Raw genomic sequence first — 16,750 nt, 5'->3', positions numbered from 1 at the left:
TTGTTAAGCAGAAATTTCCTTTCTATCTATAGAGTTACATTTGCTGTAATGTATCTTACCTGCATGTTGTTTCTTCTTTCTTCTCACTGCTGCCCCAATCATGGCAAGCAAGTCATCCTCACTGCATTTGCTTCGTATTGCATCTCTGAAACAACAGTTAAAACACCCGTTAAACAGTACCAGGCAATTACCACACAGTGAAATGTTGGTACACTAAAAAGAAAGAAAAATTTTGCAGAAATCTTCAACAGTAATCTTGTAGTCTGCAGTAGGCAACAGCAGGATAACAAACCCACTGGACAAGAATGGGAAAGTCATGATAGAAGTTACTTTTATTTTTATAAATAAACAGGTATCTTACACAAATGCTCAAGAGTATACATAGGATCTCGGGCTGAAGAGGTGGAGCAGAAACTGACATTAGTTTTGTTGAAGAGGGAGTAGTGGAACACAGCACAATTTCTTGCAAAATGAAGCCAAATTTATTGATAAACTGTTAATTAATTGCCAAGCTCACTAATGTGGCCATTTTACAACAGGTACTTACTGCTTGGAGTATATGTGACTTTTCAGGCTTGCCTGATAGATCTGTTGCAAAAACACTTTGGGTTCCCCACCAGATAACATTATGCAAGTCCCTCCCTCAATACTTCAGTGACACAACGTTTTGGAATCTTCAGGTGGTGGTGATTTCCACCATCACTGCTGCAAGATGGAACTGGCAATTTCCACATGACAGCTTTGAAATTTATCATGTGGATGACTATGACCGTCATATTTAGAATTCAGAGGATTTCATAGAATACCTGAAGATGCTTAAACTAGAACTTTCAGATCTTTTAGTTAGCTCAAATGTTATATCATTACTTACACAAGTGCCCTGCAGCCCTCATTAGAGGTTATTAGCAGCAAGTTTGAGAAAGAAATTGTGGTGCTGTTTAAACATGTGCATACCTCATCCTATTTCTTATGTAACACCAACTACTTTGATCAAGTGGACAGTGTTCCCATGGGAGATCCTCTATTTCCCTTAGTAAATATCCAACTTTCCTCCTTCTGGCAGAATGCTGAAGAGACATTTGTGGTGTGGCCCACATAATACAGACACTACCTATGTTCCTGCAGCATTTGCACTCGGTCCATCCGAATATTCAGTTCACTGTGGAAGTACAAAAAGATAGCAGCTTACCATTCCTGGATGTCACGGTTAGAAGAAAAGCTGACAGAACACTGGGGCATAGTCTCTACTGCAAACTGATACATGCAGAGTTATATTTGCAGTCCAAAAGTTGCCATCACCCTGCACAATGTGGTAGTGTCTTACACTCCCTGGCACATAGAGCACACGTGATCTCAGATACTGACAGTCTGCCTGGTGAACTGTAACACCTAAGAACAGTGTTCCAGCAGAATGTTTATTCTTGTAAACAGATTTGCAATGTGTTCTGAGCAAAGCAAGTTCAGTGTAGGGATGTAAATGAAGATACTTAGACAAGCACTGCAAATGGCTTTCCTACCATATTTCAGTGGCATGTTTTCAAAAATAGAAAGAATCACTAAGAGAAACAGAATCAAGTGTGTTTTTCGTCTACCAGCAAAACTAAGGAATTGTTTGTGTTCAGTTAAAGACAATCTTGACCTTAGAAAACACAGATCATATATAAGATCTGATGCCATTATGGGAAATCTTATATAGGGCAGACACCTCACATTGTGCAAGAACACTGTGTTCAACAGCGCTGACAAAAATGCCACCCAGTAAATTAGTGGTAGCAGAGCACTGCCTGAATACAGGGCACCACACATTTCCCAAGAGGACTGAAATTTTATCCTCAGCATCATCACTTTAGGATTGTGTTTTTAAGAATGAGGCATGTATCCACACGGTGGGCAATCTTACCAACAGGAATATGGAATTTTGACTAAGCACTGCCCAGAATCCAGCACTGACTGCCATGAAATTAAAACAGTAGAAACCAGATCCTCCGATGTATGACCTGATGCAGCACCTTGCAGAGAGTTAATTCAGCTTTTAACCACATGAGTGTCCAGAAGTGCAGTCATTGCCCACAACACATAAGCAGAAGGCTACTATGAATAGCATTTCCATCCAACTGGGAGTGCCTGTCCACATATTCGTACTCCTGCTTCTAGCCTGACAAATTTCAATTCTGCTGTGCAAATATCACCAGTCACATCTTGCAGCAGTGATGACAGGACCCACCACTACCTGAAGATGATGAACAGTTGTGTTGGTGAAATATTGTGAGGCTTGCACAAAGTTATTCAGTGGCAAATCTGAGAAGATTTGTATACATTATTTTTATGTGACGCATGTAATGTGCAGCAAAATGTGATAATTTTCTACATTTGCCTTTTTGTACATTTCAAAATACCCCAAAAATTGGTGAGAAACACTGAACATATGACATAACCAGATGACATACCCCGCAGCATGTGCAGCAGTCAGGGCTGAGTGTAAAGGAATGATTGAGCAGTGCAATACTTTCATTTGAGCAAACAGAGCAAATTTCGAAAACATTTTGTAAATATGATCTGTTGTAATTGTATATGTTACAAAATTATTGTCCCTGCTGTAATCAAGCAAAACAAGTTCTGATTTTGTGTTTTTTGCTTCTGTCCTCTTTTTGTTTACAGACATTAGTTAGTAAAGAAAACATAGGTCATTTAATGGCAATGATGCTATTCTGAAGTTTATACTCATCTACTTTTTATGCAATACGGTAGGTTTTCATTGTACTGTACTTTGCAAGAAATCAAGGAAACTGCAAGATCGGTAAATAAAATAATAAACTTCAATATAAATACATAATTGTTTAACACAATGAAAAAATACTGCCTGCCAGATGCAAGACTCAAATCCTGAACGCCATCACTAAAGTCGCACATGTGTGTCCGTAGCCACAATGATATGAATACTTGACTTGGGTTGGGATGATCAAGTGTGACAGACCGAGAGGCTCTACCACTGCAAGCATGGCAAGGTACATCATCTGGTGACATTTATCATTCACTTTTGACACATTTCCCAACATTTGTATTGTATCCAACATTTGTGATCCCATGTGTCTTGTATTAAATTACTTGTCTCAGGGTCATCTACAGTGCTTTGGAGGTTTTTAAATGTTAATACGCACCACCCTGTCTGTGTGTGTGTGTTTGTGTGTGTGTGTGTGTGTGTGTGTGTGTGTGTGTGTGTGTGTGTGTTTATATATATGAAACAAATACTAACAAAGAGATAGAGGGCCTGGCCAGTACTTACCTCAGCTCAGTACAGCCGATACATACACAAAACAGAACAGAAAATTGACGTATCCTAGCTTTCGGAACTTCGTTCCTACATCAGGGAGGAGAGAGGGGAAAAAAGGGGAAGAAGGGAAAGTGGATTCAGTTATTCACAACCCAGGTTATGAAGCAACAGGGGAAAGGTAAACAGGGAGGGTAGCAAAGATGGAGGCATGGATGTCAGAGGGAAGCCAAAGATATTCTACTGTAATTACTTTGCCAGCTTCAAACCAAGGAGGATGAATACAGAAGTAAAGAGGTACATAGTATAAAGATAAATGCAACTATGTAGGATGAAAAGATGCATGAATGGCTAAAGAGGAAAGGGAAAGAGGAGAAGACTAAAGAGTAAATGGGAGTGAGGTTGGTTAACATAGTTTCAGTCCAGGGGGATGGCGGGATGAAAGGATGTGTTGGAGTGCAAGTTCCCATCTCCGCAGTTCCGAGGTACTGGTGTTGGGTGGGAGAAGCCAAATGGCACATATGGTGTAGCAGGTTCCTAGGTCCCTAGAATTATGCTGGAGGGCATGCTCCGCTACTGGGTATTGGACATCTCCTAGGTGGACAGTTCGTCTGTGCCCATTCATGCGCTCAGCCAGTTTAGTTGTCGTCATACCAATGTAAAAGGCTGTGCAGTGCAGGCATGTCAGCTGATAAATGACGTGTTGTCTCACATGTGGCCCTGCCTTGAGTTGTGTATGTTATACCAGTAGCGGGGCTGGAGTAGTTGGTTGTGGGGGGATGCATGGGGCAGGTTTTGCATCGGGGTCGGTTACAGGGGTAGGAACCGCTGGGTAGAGAAGGTGGTCTGGGAATATTGTAGGGTTTGACAAGGATGATACGGAGGTTAGGGGGTTGGCAAAAGGCAACTCTGGGTGGTGTGGGGAGAATATTGTCAAGGGATGATCTCATTTCAGGGCTTGACTTGAGAAAGTCATATCCCTGGCGGAGTAATTAGTTGATGTACTCGAGGCCAGGATAATATTGGGTGACAAGGGGGATGCTTCTGTGTGGTCTGGGGGTAGTAACATTGTTGTTGGGTGGGGAGGAATGTATTGCTTGGGAGATCTGTTTGTGGACAAGATCTGCAGGATAGTTGTGGGAGAGGAAAGCACTGATATATAATATAATACAGGGAAACATTCCAAATGGGAAAAATATATCTAAAAACAAAGATGATGTAACTTACCAAACGAAAGCATTGGTATGTTGATAGACACACAAACAAACACACACACAAAATTCAAGCTTTCGCAACCCACAGTTGCTTCATCAGCAAAGAGGGAAGGAGAGGGAAAGACGAAAGGATGTGGGTTTTAAGGGAGAGGGTAAGGAGTCATTCCAATCCTGGGAGTGGAAAGACTTACCTTAGGGGTGTGTGTGTGTGTGTGTGTGTGTGTGTGTGTGTGTGTGTGTGTGTGTGTGTGTGTGTGTGTGTGTGAGAGAGAGAGAGAGAGAGAGAGAGAGAGAGAGAGAGAGAGAGAGAGAGAGAGAGAGAGTATGCAACCTTCAAATGGAAGTTTTTTGATCACTCCTTATTTTGCTCCCTGCCACCTTGGCAATATGTACCGCAAATCATCAGACCTTCCTGCATGCTTCGTGTTGTGTCTAGACAAGACAGCCTAGACACAATGAGAGGAATCCAAAAGGCATGCTCTAAGTTAAAAAAGGAGGGCGTGAGGTCTGAAACAGGATACGTAATGAATGCTATAAAGAAAAGTACGTAGCTTCTGGAATACTTAACTTTAATCCATCCTTTTGGTACATCTGGAGATTGTGGTGATACAAGTGAGACTCTTTATATACATGCAATGTTACTAATGGCGCCTTGCTAGGTCGTAGCCATTGACTTAGCTGAAGGCTATTCTAACTATCGGCTCGGCTAATGAGCAATGCTTCGTCCATGTAGTCGCTAGCAAAGTCGTCCATACAACTGGGGCGAGTGCTAGTCCGTATCTCGAGACCTGCCTTGTGGTGGCGCTCGGTCTGCAATCACACAGTGGCGACACGCGGGTCCGACATGTACTAATGGACCCCGGCCGATTTAAAGCTACCACCTAGCAAGTGTGGTGTCTGGCGGTGACACCAGATTCCTCCCCTGCAAATCGGCGAACGGTCGTGTTATAAGGCTTCCGCCCGCCGTGGGGAGAACCCCATGTTGACGTATGCGATGAGGTGGGGAGCCTAACAACAGGCGAGGCTGTGCCACCCGCACCCGGCCATTCGGTCCAAGGGGAGCTAGGAAACACCTGAAAACCTAGTCCAGGGTGCACGTCAACATGCGGTGTATGCGCCCGTAAAGAGACAGGAGGGGCCGAAGGGTCAACCTCCATTGCGTCGGGGTACCCGACGCGCGAAGACGCCATGTGGTCCGGAGCGGGCAAGAGTTCCATGGTGGAGGACAGCTGGTCACGGGAAGCGATCGGTGGTGCATGACCCAGGGAGGCGCTTGGTGGCTGCAGCGAAGCATCCACTGCGGGCGGCACTAGCTGGAGGACAGGCGGCGGCGGAGGCGGCAGCGGCGCGTCGCCATGGGGCAAAATGGAAGGCATCGTCGGTAACACCTGGGGATGAGGCGAGCCAGTAGATGGGTCCCGAGGGCGCTGACCGGATGGCACCGTCGCTGAAAGCAGACGGGGAGCGGCAGAACCCGTGCGACAACAGAGGCGCAGCTGATTGAGATGCCGACGCACCTCACCAGAGGCCCCCAAAACCAAATACATCGCGCGGCCAAGGCAGCGAAGAATGCGCCCAGCGACCCAACGCCGTGAACCTCGATAGTTGCGATAAAATACAACATCGCCTGGAGCAAAAGCAGAAGTCTGCCGCTGCACAGGAACCTGATGCGGCGGGTGCAGCAAAGACATCAAGGTTTGATGAGGACGACCGTGGAGCAACTCAGCCGGCGAGCGACCATCTCGGGGCTGAGAGCGATACGAAGACAAAAAGAGCAACAACGCGTCCTCCCGAGAATGCGACTCTTTCAACTTCAACATCTGTGACTTGAAAGTCCGGACCAATCGTTCAGCGGCACCGTTTGACTGAGGCGAAAACGGTGCGGATGTCAGATGTTGAATACCATTGGCCTGGCAGAATGACTGAAATTATGCGGACATGAATTGTGGGCCATTGTCGGAAACAATAGTCTGCGGAAGACCTTCAGTGCAAAAGATAGCAGACAACGCTTGGATGGTGGCAGTTGACGTCGTGGAAGACATCCGGACCTCAAAAGAAAAATTACTGAAGGCATCTACCAGAACAAACCACCGAGCATTCCAGAATGGACCAGCAAAATCGATGTGCAAGCGTTGCCAAGGGGAAGTGGCTTTTGGCCATGCAAAGACTTTCCGCGGCGGTGCGGATTGTTGTTCGGCACACGCCATGCAAGAAGAACACATATTCGTAATTGCAGCATCAATTCCGAACTAAGTACAGTGCTGACGAGCAAGTTGTTTCGTTCGCACTATACCCCAATGTCCTTGGTGAAGAAGCCGTAAAACAGAGGACTGTAACGAACGTGGGACCACGACTCTGGACTGATGATTATCAGAACGCAACAACAAAACACCACGTCGAACAAAAAGTCTCTCCTTGTGAGCAAAAAATCGGCGAACCAACGGATCCTCGATCCGAGACTTTGACAAAGGCCATTGCGTAGCAACAAAACGCAAAACGGTAGCAAGGACCGGGTCAGCAGCTGTGGCTGTAGCTACACGACGAAAATCAATCGGAAATGAGTCGACCACGTCATCGGTTTCCGAATCAATGAACATGCAAGCAAGTTCGGAAGAATCGAATGCTCTATCCTCAGCAACAGGCAAACGGGACAACGCATCGGCGTTTCCGTGCTTAGCAGTGGACTGATACAAGATATCATAGCGGTACTGCGAGAGGAAAATAGACCAGCGAATGAATTTCTGCGCTGTACGCGTAGGTACAGGCTTGTTCGGATGAAAAAGCGACGTCAAAGGTTTGTGGTCTGTGATGATGGTAAAGTGATGACCATACAAGAAATCATGGAACTTAGTAACACCAAACACGAGAGCCAAAGCTTCTTTCTCTATCTGTGAATAATTTCTTTGCGCAGACGAGAGCAATTTGGAAGCAAAGCCAATAGGGCGATCATGCGACCCATCTTTGTGCGTAAGCACAGCACCGATCCCGAAATCTGATGCATCTACCATCAACAAAAGGGGTTTCTGGGGATCGAATGGCATAAGGCAAGTATTAGAAAGCAACGCCGATTTCAACTGGCGAAAGGCGCGTTTGCATTCCGTCATCCAGACGAACGGAACACCCTTACGGCGTAAGCTATGAAGCGTAGCTGAAATGGAAGAGGCATTGCGCAGAAAGCGATGATAATAGTTAATTTTACCCAACACACTCTGTAGCTGCTTCAAATTCTGCGGCGAAGGCAAGTCTTGTATGGCACGGAGGTGCTCTGGACTCGGATGTATGCCTTGGGCATTGATGACATGTCCCAGGTATGGTAAGTCACGAGCAAAAAACACACATTTGTCCTTCCGCAAGTGAAGACCATTTTGTCGCAATACCTGAAATAATGTTCGTAGGTGTGCTAAATGCTCGTCTGCTGTCTTTCCGGAGATCACAATATCGTCCAGATAGTTCGCAGCAGTAGGGACCGACACACAAACAGTTTGTAAATATTGCTGAAACAATGCAGGGGCGGATGCACACCCGAATGGCAGTCTTTTGAATCGGTACAAACCAAGATGCGTGTTAACCACCAAGACACGCTGGGATTCTTCGTCCACTGGTATTTGCAAGTACGCATCTGCGACGTCCAACTTTGAAAAATATTTACCCGGGCACAGTTTGTCAAAAAGATCTTCGGGGCGGGGTAATGGAAAAGTTGCAATCACTAGTTGTGGATTCACAGTGGCCTTGAAGTCCACACAAAGTCTCAGTTTTCCGGAAGGTTTGGGCAAAATTAGTAATGGTGAGGCCCAGAGAGAAGCCTGCACACGTTCAATTACACCTTGTGATTCTAAATCGTGTAATGTTCTTGCGACCTCATCACGCAATGCGTGAGGAACATTGCGCGCTCTGAAAAATTTCGGTTGCCCATTGACTTTCAGTTCCAAATGTGCTTCATAGTTTTTAGCGCAACCTAAGCCCGGTGAAAAAATGTCTGCAAATTCTTCACACAGACGAGAAACATTGTCTGAAGGCACAGTCTGATTCATTGATAGGACCTGATTTACTATAGACATGTTAAACAACTGAAATAAATCGAAACCAAACAAGTTCACTGCAGTAGAAGAACGAAGAACATAAAATGAGACAAGTTTTGTTTGTCCCTTGTATGTTGCAAGAAGGCTGCACTGTCCTAACACAGGGATATTCTGACCTGAATAACTATTTAACTTAACATTTGCGGCACGCAACGGAGGTTTGCCCAGTTGTTTGTACGTGTCGTGATTGAGCAATGAAACTGCAGCTCCAGTATCGAGCTGGAATGGTATGACCATTCCATTAAAGTCCAAATCTACAAAAAGTTTATTGTCCTGCTGACGACAAGAGCGACTGTCTCGTGCAATCTGAACTGATACAGGTACAGCATCACTTGCTAATTGATGTGATTTCCGGCGACGTCGACGCACACTTTGTGTGGGACGAACACTGTCACTGTTTGAGAAAGTGGCACTGGACGGGGTGGAATTCACTACATGAATGTCCATGGGCGAAGGTCCACGAGCCCGAGTGTCCTTGGTTCGATTCCAGCGCGAAGCAAAAGGCCTGGAATGGTTGTGATTGTCTGATCTGAGCTTTTTCTGGCAAACACTTTGAACATGTCTTTTCTTATTACAGAAAAAGCAAATAGCTTGGCGTGCCGGGCAATTTTCACGCGAATGTCTAGTAGCACACCGCGGGCATGATTTCACTGCAGTTGTATGCTGTCACGGCACACCTGGTTTAGAGCGTAGCGGCAGCTGCGTGGACGTGCGCGAGGGCAGTTTACCGGGCCGTGCAGAGCGCCCGGCGGGCCGGTTAATGTTACACACGGCTGGCGAAGTTGCAAATGATTCCTGAGCAAAGTCAAGCGTGTCTTGTCTATCTAATATGTCTATCACTTGCTGAAGGGAGGGATTAACTAGTTTCAAAATCTGTTCCCGTATACGAACATCAGAAACGTTCTGTGCAATTGCATCACGGACCATTGTATCTGAATAAGGGAGTCCACATTCACACTCAAAAGCACAATCCCTTGTAAGGCCTTGCAATGTTGCAACCTACTCCCTATTAGTTTGACCAGCCGTACATTTTGTACGAAAGAACGTATACCTTTTTGCAACTACATTAACTGTTTCCTTGAAATAGGCATCTAAAGCAGACAAAAGTTCTCCGTAGGACAGAGTTGCTACGTCGCGTCGGGGAAATAATTTCACTATCACACGGTACGTTTGCACCCCTACACACGCCAATAAATGAGGCTGCCGCTCGTTACCTTGAATTCTGTAGGCGGCGAGATGAAATCCAAACTGGCGTGACCACTCCGTCCATGTTTCCTTAGCTGGGTCAAACGGCCTAAAAGGCGGTGCAACTGTGAGTTGTGGCTGCGGTAGTGGTAGAGCGGCGGCTGCCGCATCGTTGTGCAGTTCACGTTGACCCTGGACGAGCTGTCCAAGGGCATCCAATAACGCCTGCGTCTGCTGATTCTGCAAGCGATAAAATTCGGACAGTACATCTGGCGAAGACATGACACAAGTAAATGTAAGCAATTAGAAAGGACAAGACCCTTTCCGTTGACTCGTCGCCAAAAATTGTTGTGTCTAGACAAGACAGCCTAGACACAATGAGAGGAAGCCGAAAGGCACGCGCTAAGTTAAAAATGGAGGGTGTGAGGTCTGAAACAGGATACGTAATGAATGCTTGTGTGTTGTGCCTGGTGCAACTTTGTTTTCTTTATGGTAAATAGTGATCTATCTTTCCCTGCACACACACAGAGAAAAAAAAAACTGCCAAGTCCAGCAGCTAGGGGCAAGCTGCTGGAGTTGGCAGTCATATGTGTGTGACATGTGCTTGCCTGTGTGTATGAATGTGTGTGTTTCTCTGTATCTCTTTTGCTGATGAAGGCTGTGGCCGAAAGCTTTGTGTAAGTGCCTTTTTAATTGTGCCTGTCTACAGTGTAACATGTCTCCTTTACAGTAAGCAGCAATCTATGTTTTCCTATATTTTTCATTTACACAGATGTAATTAACAAATCAGAGTCTATTTATTCCAGAGAAGTGACAGTTTGTTTATGACAGTTCAGCACAAATCTGATTTTTTATATACAGCAAGGCTACCTATAAATTATTCTGTGTGCCAGTGTTCACGCTGACTATAGGGATTCACACTGATCATGTGTAATTTGACACCTGGTCCTGTAAACTTACTTCTGCTCAACGTGAAAAATTCTCCAATTCACATTTTGTAATTAACCTTAACATATCAAATAATGCACCATTCGATATAACTGCTTATTGTCCACTTCCCATCACTCTATTCCCAATGTCAATCCAGCTGACCTCTACTTCTAATCCAAAAACCATGGTTTACTCAATGTTTGCTATTGCAAGCTATTGCTATTGCAACACAAAAGTGCCAGAGGCACCAGTAATGATATACAATTAAAAATACTAGAAAGTAAGGCACACCAGTTAGTACATGCTAAGACAAACACTACAAGTGTCTAAGACACTGCGCTCTCACACAACAAGTACGAGGTCTGAATACATTCCAGATATGATACACTAAACTGTTTCATTCACAGTGGCAATATACATACTCTCTCCCCAATAAACAGAATAATTATAACTCAATTGTTCACAAGTATATATTATGACTCTTGCCACAGCCATGCAGTCAGTATGCCACAGGCGTGCCATAGAAAGGGATCAGGTTCAATTCCTTGTAGAGCCGGGAAATTCTGCTCGGTGGACAGACTGGAATAGGGTACACTCTGCTTGTAGTTCCAGCTGAGGAGATACTCAAGTGAGAAGTAGTGTCTTCAACTTCTGGAAGTTGATAACAGCCTGGAGAGTTGTATACTGACCCCCTAACTCTCCATAGATATATAGTAGAGGACATCTCTCGAAGAGCATTGCGTGGTCTTCTGGGCCCAATGCAGAGTTCCTTTATCAATGTATATTGTACATCACCACTTGTACACACTCATCAGCACAGTACCATATTGTCTCTTCACGTGGAAAATTTTTATTCCCTTGTTTGCAGATCAACATTTTTCCTCTTCTTCTTCTTCTTCTTCTTCTTCTTCTTCTTCTTCTTCTTCTTTTTTTTTTTTTTTTTTTTTTTTTTTTTTTTTTTTTTTTTTTTCCCCCCCCCCCTTCTTGTACCACACATATTCCACATGGTTTATGCTCACTCCTTCAATGATACTGCCCATCCTTCTCTAGTGTGCGAGTTGTCCCTGCTTTCCTGCGTGTTTGTTGGTTTAAACACCCTTGTTTCAAAAGAGAGTGACAGCTTAGATACAGTCTTGTCAACATTTTGTATTTTTATTTAGCAATTATTGAATTATTGTTTGAGCCTTATAGGTGAATGTCACAAGATATTGTCAACCACTGCATTCACTAGATTGGAATGGGGTTCATGGTAACTTATCAGTTCATTTTTTAAGTTGCTGTTATCTTTTTCATCCTATCTTGGACTAGCTTTTCCATACTCCCACTCTATTTTACGTAGTCAAACAGTTATCTGCCCTTGCAAACTTGCTCCTTTACTACCAAGTTAACTAATACTGGGCAGCCTAACAGAAGTTCCAATATCCAATCTTTCACCACAATTCACCTACACACACTTTTCACTCACTGATTTTCTTTTTTCAATGTCATAAATATTTTGCTTTCACAGACTGCTGTGCTTTGAACATAAAATTGTAGGAAAATCTGCCTCACATGTCAGTTTTTTTTTTTTTTTTTTTATTAAAGAATATGTTCCTTGCTTATTCCTATCTGCTTCTGATACATTTCCATTCTCACTTTTATTTTGTTTCGATCCATTTCTTTTTTCTTTGATAGACAAGTCAAACAACAATGGCAATATGTTGCAGCCCCCTGTGTTTCACCCTACTTACTACGAACTTACTTTTCTTAGCTTCCAATTTTATTAGTCATTTGGTTTTTAAGATACTTAAATTAATTGTTTGACCCTGTATTTTTATATCTTATTTTACCTTCGGTTGATAAAGGATTTCTGGTATGCTCACAAAGAGAGAGCTGATTCTTCCCACCCCCCACCCCCCTTACCTTGTCCTGAAACAAACTTATCGCCAAGTATCTTGCAGTTTTTTTCCTATTATTAATCTCTTAGTCTAGTCATCAATTTAAAAGTGTCAGTTGTTGGTCCCATTGTCTAATAATTTGTACATTTATACACATGACGTTCCAATTTTTATTTGGAACATATAGACTCTGATAATCATGAATCACAGTTCAAATGGCTCTGGGCACTATGGGACTTAACATCTGAGCCAAGGCACGATTCAAACCTGCGACCGTAGCAGTCGCGCAGTTCTGGACTGAAGCGCCTAGAACCGCTCGGCAACGGTGGCTGGCGAATCATAGTTACCATCACATGGACAGAAATACTGTGTTAACTTTATTACAACCTAGGGACGTAGCTAAAAATGTCTTCACATAATTTCCAGTCCTGATTACTTTCCTTTAATTTAATCTCACAAATATGTTAGTGTAACATGATGTTGACAGAGGCAAATTATATATACTCACAAATTATTTAGCTAGAGGTATCTGGTTTGTATGTCTGGGAGGGAGGAGGGTGCAAGCTGAAAACTTCAAGAAAAGATTACTCATTTCATACCTGCTGGATTTAACTGCAGTTTATCTCTTCCATATACCAACCACATACCTAATGTGCATGGCAAACAGTTTGAAAGTATTATTCTATACTCAGCATTTGGAACTATCAGTTCCTTCATGAGAGAGGAAAGAGGGATAAGTTTCTGAAGGTCTGAAAGGTCACTCGGACTCCACAACTAATGTGAGGACAAGAGGAACAAATGTGTCTATAAGAAGTTTTGGAATTTCACCTCCTGAAGGTAAAATACTGATCAGTCTGTCAGTCTTCTAGTAATTTTATGGTTTCCTTGCATGAATTTTCACTTGGACATGATTATTCTATGTTTCATCACTCACCTGAGAGATATCTCTGAATTCCCAAAGAGACACACCTTCAAATTGCCATCAGCTGTTATCGGTAAACGGTTGCACGTGCCACAGAAGTGTTCACTCATTGAGGTAATAGATCCCACACGTCCCTTGAAGCCCGGGACATGGTATGCCTGCAAAAAGAAATTGTAAGAAAATAGCTACTGCTGTTGTGAAAATACTATAAATGTGTTGCTCACCAAGTGGAGGAAGGAGAAAATGTGCATTAAGGGGAGTTTGAACGCCCTATCCTGACAATGTTAAATTAAGTGACTTAACTTCCCCGTACTTCAGGAACAACTGTAGCCATTGACAAGAAACTTTTACAGGACATTAAACTATATGTTCTGAGTCTTACAATAATTGCATTTCAGCCACTGCTTTTGGAAATACAATTTTTTAATTACACAGTTAAAATTTTGTGTACTTTTTTGTATGTTATTCTAAATAATTTTATTTATACATAACATTATGTTCTTCTTTTAGTTCAGAAGACTCAGGATACGTATGTCATTACTCCCTGAAAATTTGAATTCGCTACTTGAACTAGTTTCTGAGATTTAGGGAAAAATGCAAGAGAAAATGTAAATTTTCAGGAAGAGTTTTTAAAGTTTTAATAGACTGTAACTCAATATATGCTTAACATTTTATTTTTAGTCACTCAGAAGCACCCTGCACCATACTGTATATCATCCTCTTGATCTTTTTTAAGTTTTTTTTGTTTTCTTCTTTCTGGACTCCGTAGTGGCCAACTGTGCTGCATACTCTGCTTTACCATTGCAAACCGTGTCCATCCATTCAAATTCTCTGATGCAGTTTGCTCCAGAATTAATTCCCATATGTTGTAGCACTTTCACGCTACCAATGTTGCCATCATTAAAAGCAATAACAGCATGACTGACCCCCACTTTAGTGTCTTCATTACAAGAAAAACATTTTTTGGTCTACATCTACATCTACATCCATACTCCTCAAGCCACCTGACGGTGTAGGGTACCTTGCGTACCTCTATTGGTTCTCCCTTCTATTCCAGTCTCGTATTGTTCGTGGAAAGAAGGATTGTCGGTATGCCTCTGTGCGGGCTCTAATCTCTCTCATTTTATCCTCATGGTCTCTTCATGAGATATACGTAGGAGGGAGCAATATACTGCTTGACTCTTCAGTGAAGGTATGTTCTCGAAACTTCAACAAAAGCCCATACCGAGCTACTGAGCGTCTCTCCCGCAGAGTCGTCCACTGGAGTTTATCTAACATATCCGTAATGCTTTCATGATTACTAAATGATCCTATAACGAAGCATGCTGCTCTCTGTTGGATCTTCTCTATCTCTTCTATCAACCCTATCTGGTACGGATCCCACACTGCTGAGCAGTATTCAAACAGTGGGCGAACAAGTGTACTGTAACGAAATTCCTTTGTTTTGGGATTGCATTTCCTTAGGATTCTTCCAATGAATCTCAGTCTGGCATCTGATTTACCGACGATCAACTTTATATGATCATTCCATTTTAAATCACTCCTAATGCATACTCCCAGATAATTTATGGAATTAACTGCTTCCAATTGCTGACCTGCTATATTGTAGCTAAATGATATGGGATCTTTCTTTCTATGTATTCGCAGCACATTACACTTGTCTACATTGAGAATCAATTGCCATTCCCTGCACCATGCATCAATTCGCTGCAGATCATCCTGCATTTCAGTGCAATTTTCCATTGTTGCAACCTCTCGATATACCACAGCATCATCCGCAAAAAGCCTCAGTGAACTTCTGATGTCATTCACAAGGTCATTTATGTATATTGTGAATAGCAACGGTCCTACGACACTCCCCTGCAGCACACCTGAAATCACTCTTACTTCGGAAGACTTCTCTCCATTGAGAATGACAGGCTGCGTTCTGTTATCTAGCAACTCTTCAATCCAATCACATAATTGGTCTGATAGTCCATATGCTCTTACTTTGTTCATTAAATGATTGCGGGGAACTGTATTGAACGCCTTGCGGAAGTCAAGAAACACAGCATCTACCTGGGAACCCGTGTCTATGGCCCTCTGAGTCTCGTGGACGAATAGCGCGAGCTGGGTTTCACACGATCGTCTTTTTCGAAACCCATGCTGATTCCTACAGAGTAGATTTCTAGTTTACAGAAAAGTCTTAATACTCAAACATAATACATGTTCTAAAATTCTACAACTGATCGACGTTAGAAATATAGGTCTGTAGTTCTGCACATCTGTTCGACGTCCCTTCTTGAAAACGGGGATGACCTGTGCCCTTTTCCAATTCTTTGGAACGCTACGCTCTTGTAGAGACCTACGGTACACTGCTGCAAGAAGGGGGGCAAGTTCCTTCGCATACTCTGTGTAAAATTGAACTGGTATCCCATCAGGTCAGCGGCCTTTCCACTTTTGAGTGATTTTAATTGTTTCTCTATCCCTCTGTCATCTATTTCAATATCTACCATTTTGTCGTCTGTGCGACAATCTAGAGAAGGAACTACAGTGCAATCTTCCTCTGTGAAACAGCTTTGGAAAAAGACATTTAGTATTTCGGCCTTCAGTCCATCATCCTCTGTTTCAGTATCTTTTTGGTCACAGAGTGTCTGGACATTTTGTTTTGATCCACCTACCACTTTGACATAAGAGCAAAATTTCTTAGGATTTTCTGCCAAGTCAGTACATAGAACTTTACTTTCGAATTCATTTAACGCCTCTCACATGGCCCTCCTCACATTACATTTCGCTTCGCGTAATTTTTGTTTGTCTGCAAGGTGTTGGCTATGTTTATGTTTGCTGTGAAGTTCCCTTTGCTTCCGCAGCAGTTTTCTAACTCGGTTGTTGTACTACGCTGGCTCTTTTCCATCTCTTATGATCTTGCTTGGCACATACTCATCTAACGCATATTGTACGATGGTTTTGAACTTTGTCCACTGATCCTCAACACTATCTGTATTTAAAACAAAACTTTTGTGTTGAGCCGTTAGGTACTCTGATATCTGATTTTTGTCACTTTTGCTAACCAGAAAAATCTTCGTACATTTTTTTAATATTTCTATTTACGGCTGAAATCATCGATGCAGTAACCGCTTTATGATCACTGATTACCTGTTCTGCGTTAACTGTTTCAAATAGTTCAGGTCTGTTTGTCACTAGAAGGTCTAATATGTTATCACCACAAGTCAGTTCTCTGTTTAACTGCTCAAGGTAGTTTTCAGATAAAGCTCTTAAAAAATTTCACTGGATTC

General features: G+C 42.9%; 1 protein-coding gene across 1 annotated transcript in view; it reads right to left on the bottom strand.

Annotated features, from left to right (window-relative positions):
- LOC126471395 (molybdenum cofactor biosynthesis protein 1-like) overlaps window positions 1-16,750 on the bottom strand; it is an 86,998-nt gene that overhangs the window by 25,431 nt on the left and 44,817 nt on the right. Inside the window, exons 5-6 of the mRNA XM_050099520.1 lie at window positions 13,488-13,633; window positions 60-145 (exon numbers count right to left, since the gene is read on the bottom strand). Of these exons, the coding sequence (XP_049955477.1) occupies window positions 60-145; window positions 13,488-13,633 (232 nt within the window). The remainder of the gene's footprint in view (window positions 1-59; window positions 146-13,487; window positions 13,634-16,750) is intronic.

The sequence above is a fragment of the Schistocerca serialis genome, chromosome 3 (genome assembly GCF_023864345.2).
Source record: "Schistocerca serialis cubense isolate TAMUIC-IGC-003099 chromosome 3, iqSchSeri2.2, whole genome shotgun sequence".
Taxonomy (NCBI): Eukaryota; Metazoa; Arthropoda; class Insecta; order Orthoptera; family Acrididae; genus Schistocerca; species Schistocerca serialis.
This window is presented reverse-complemented; position numbering and strand designations above follow the sequence as displayed.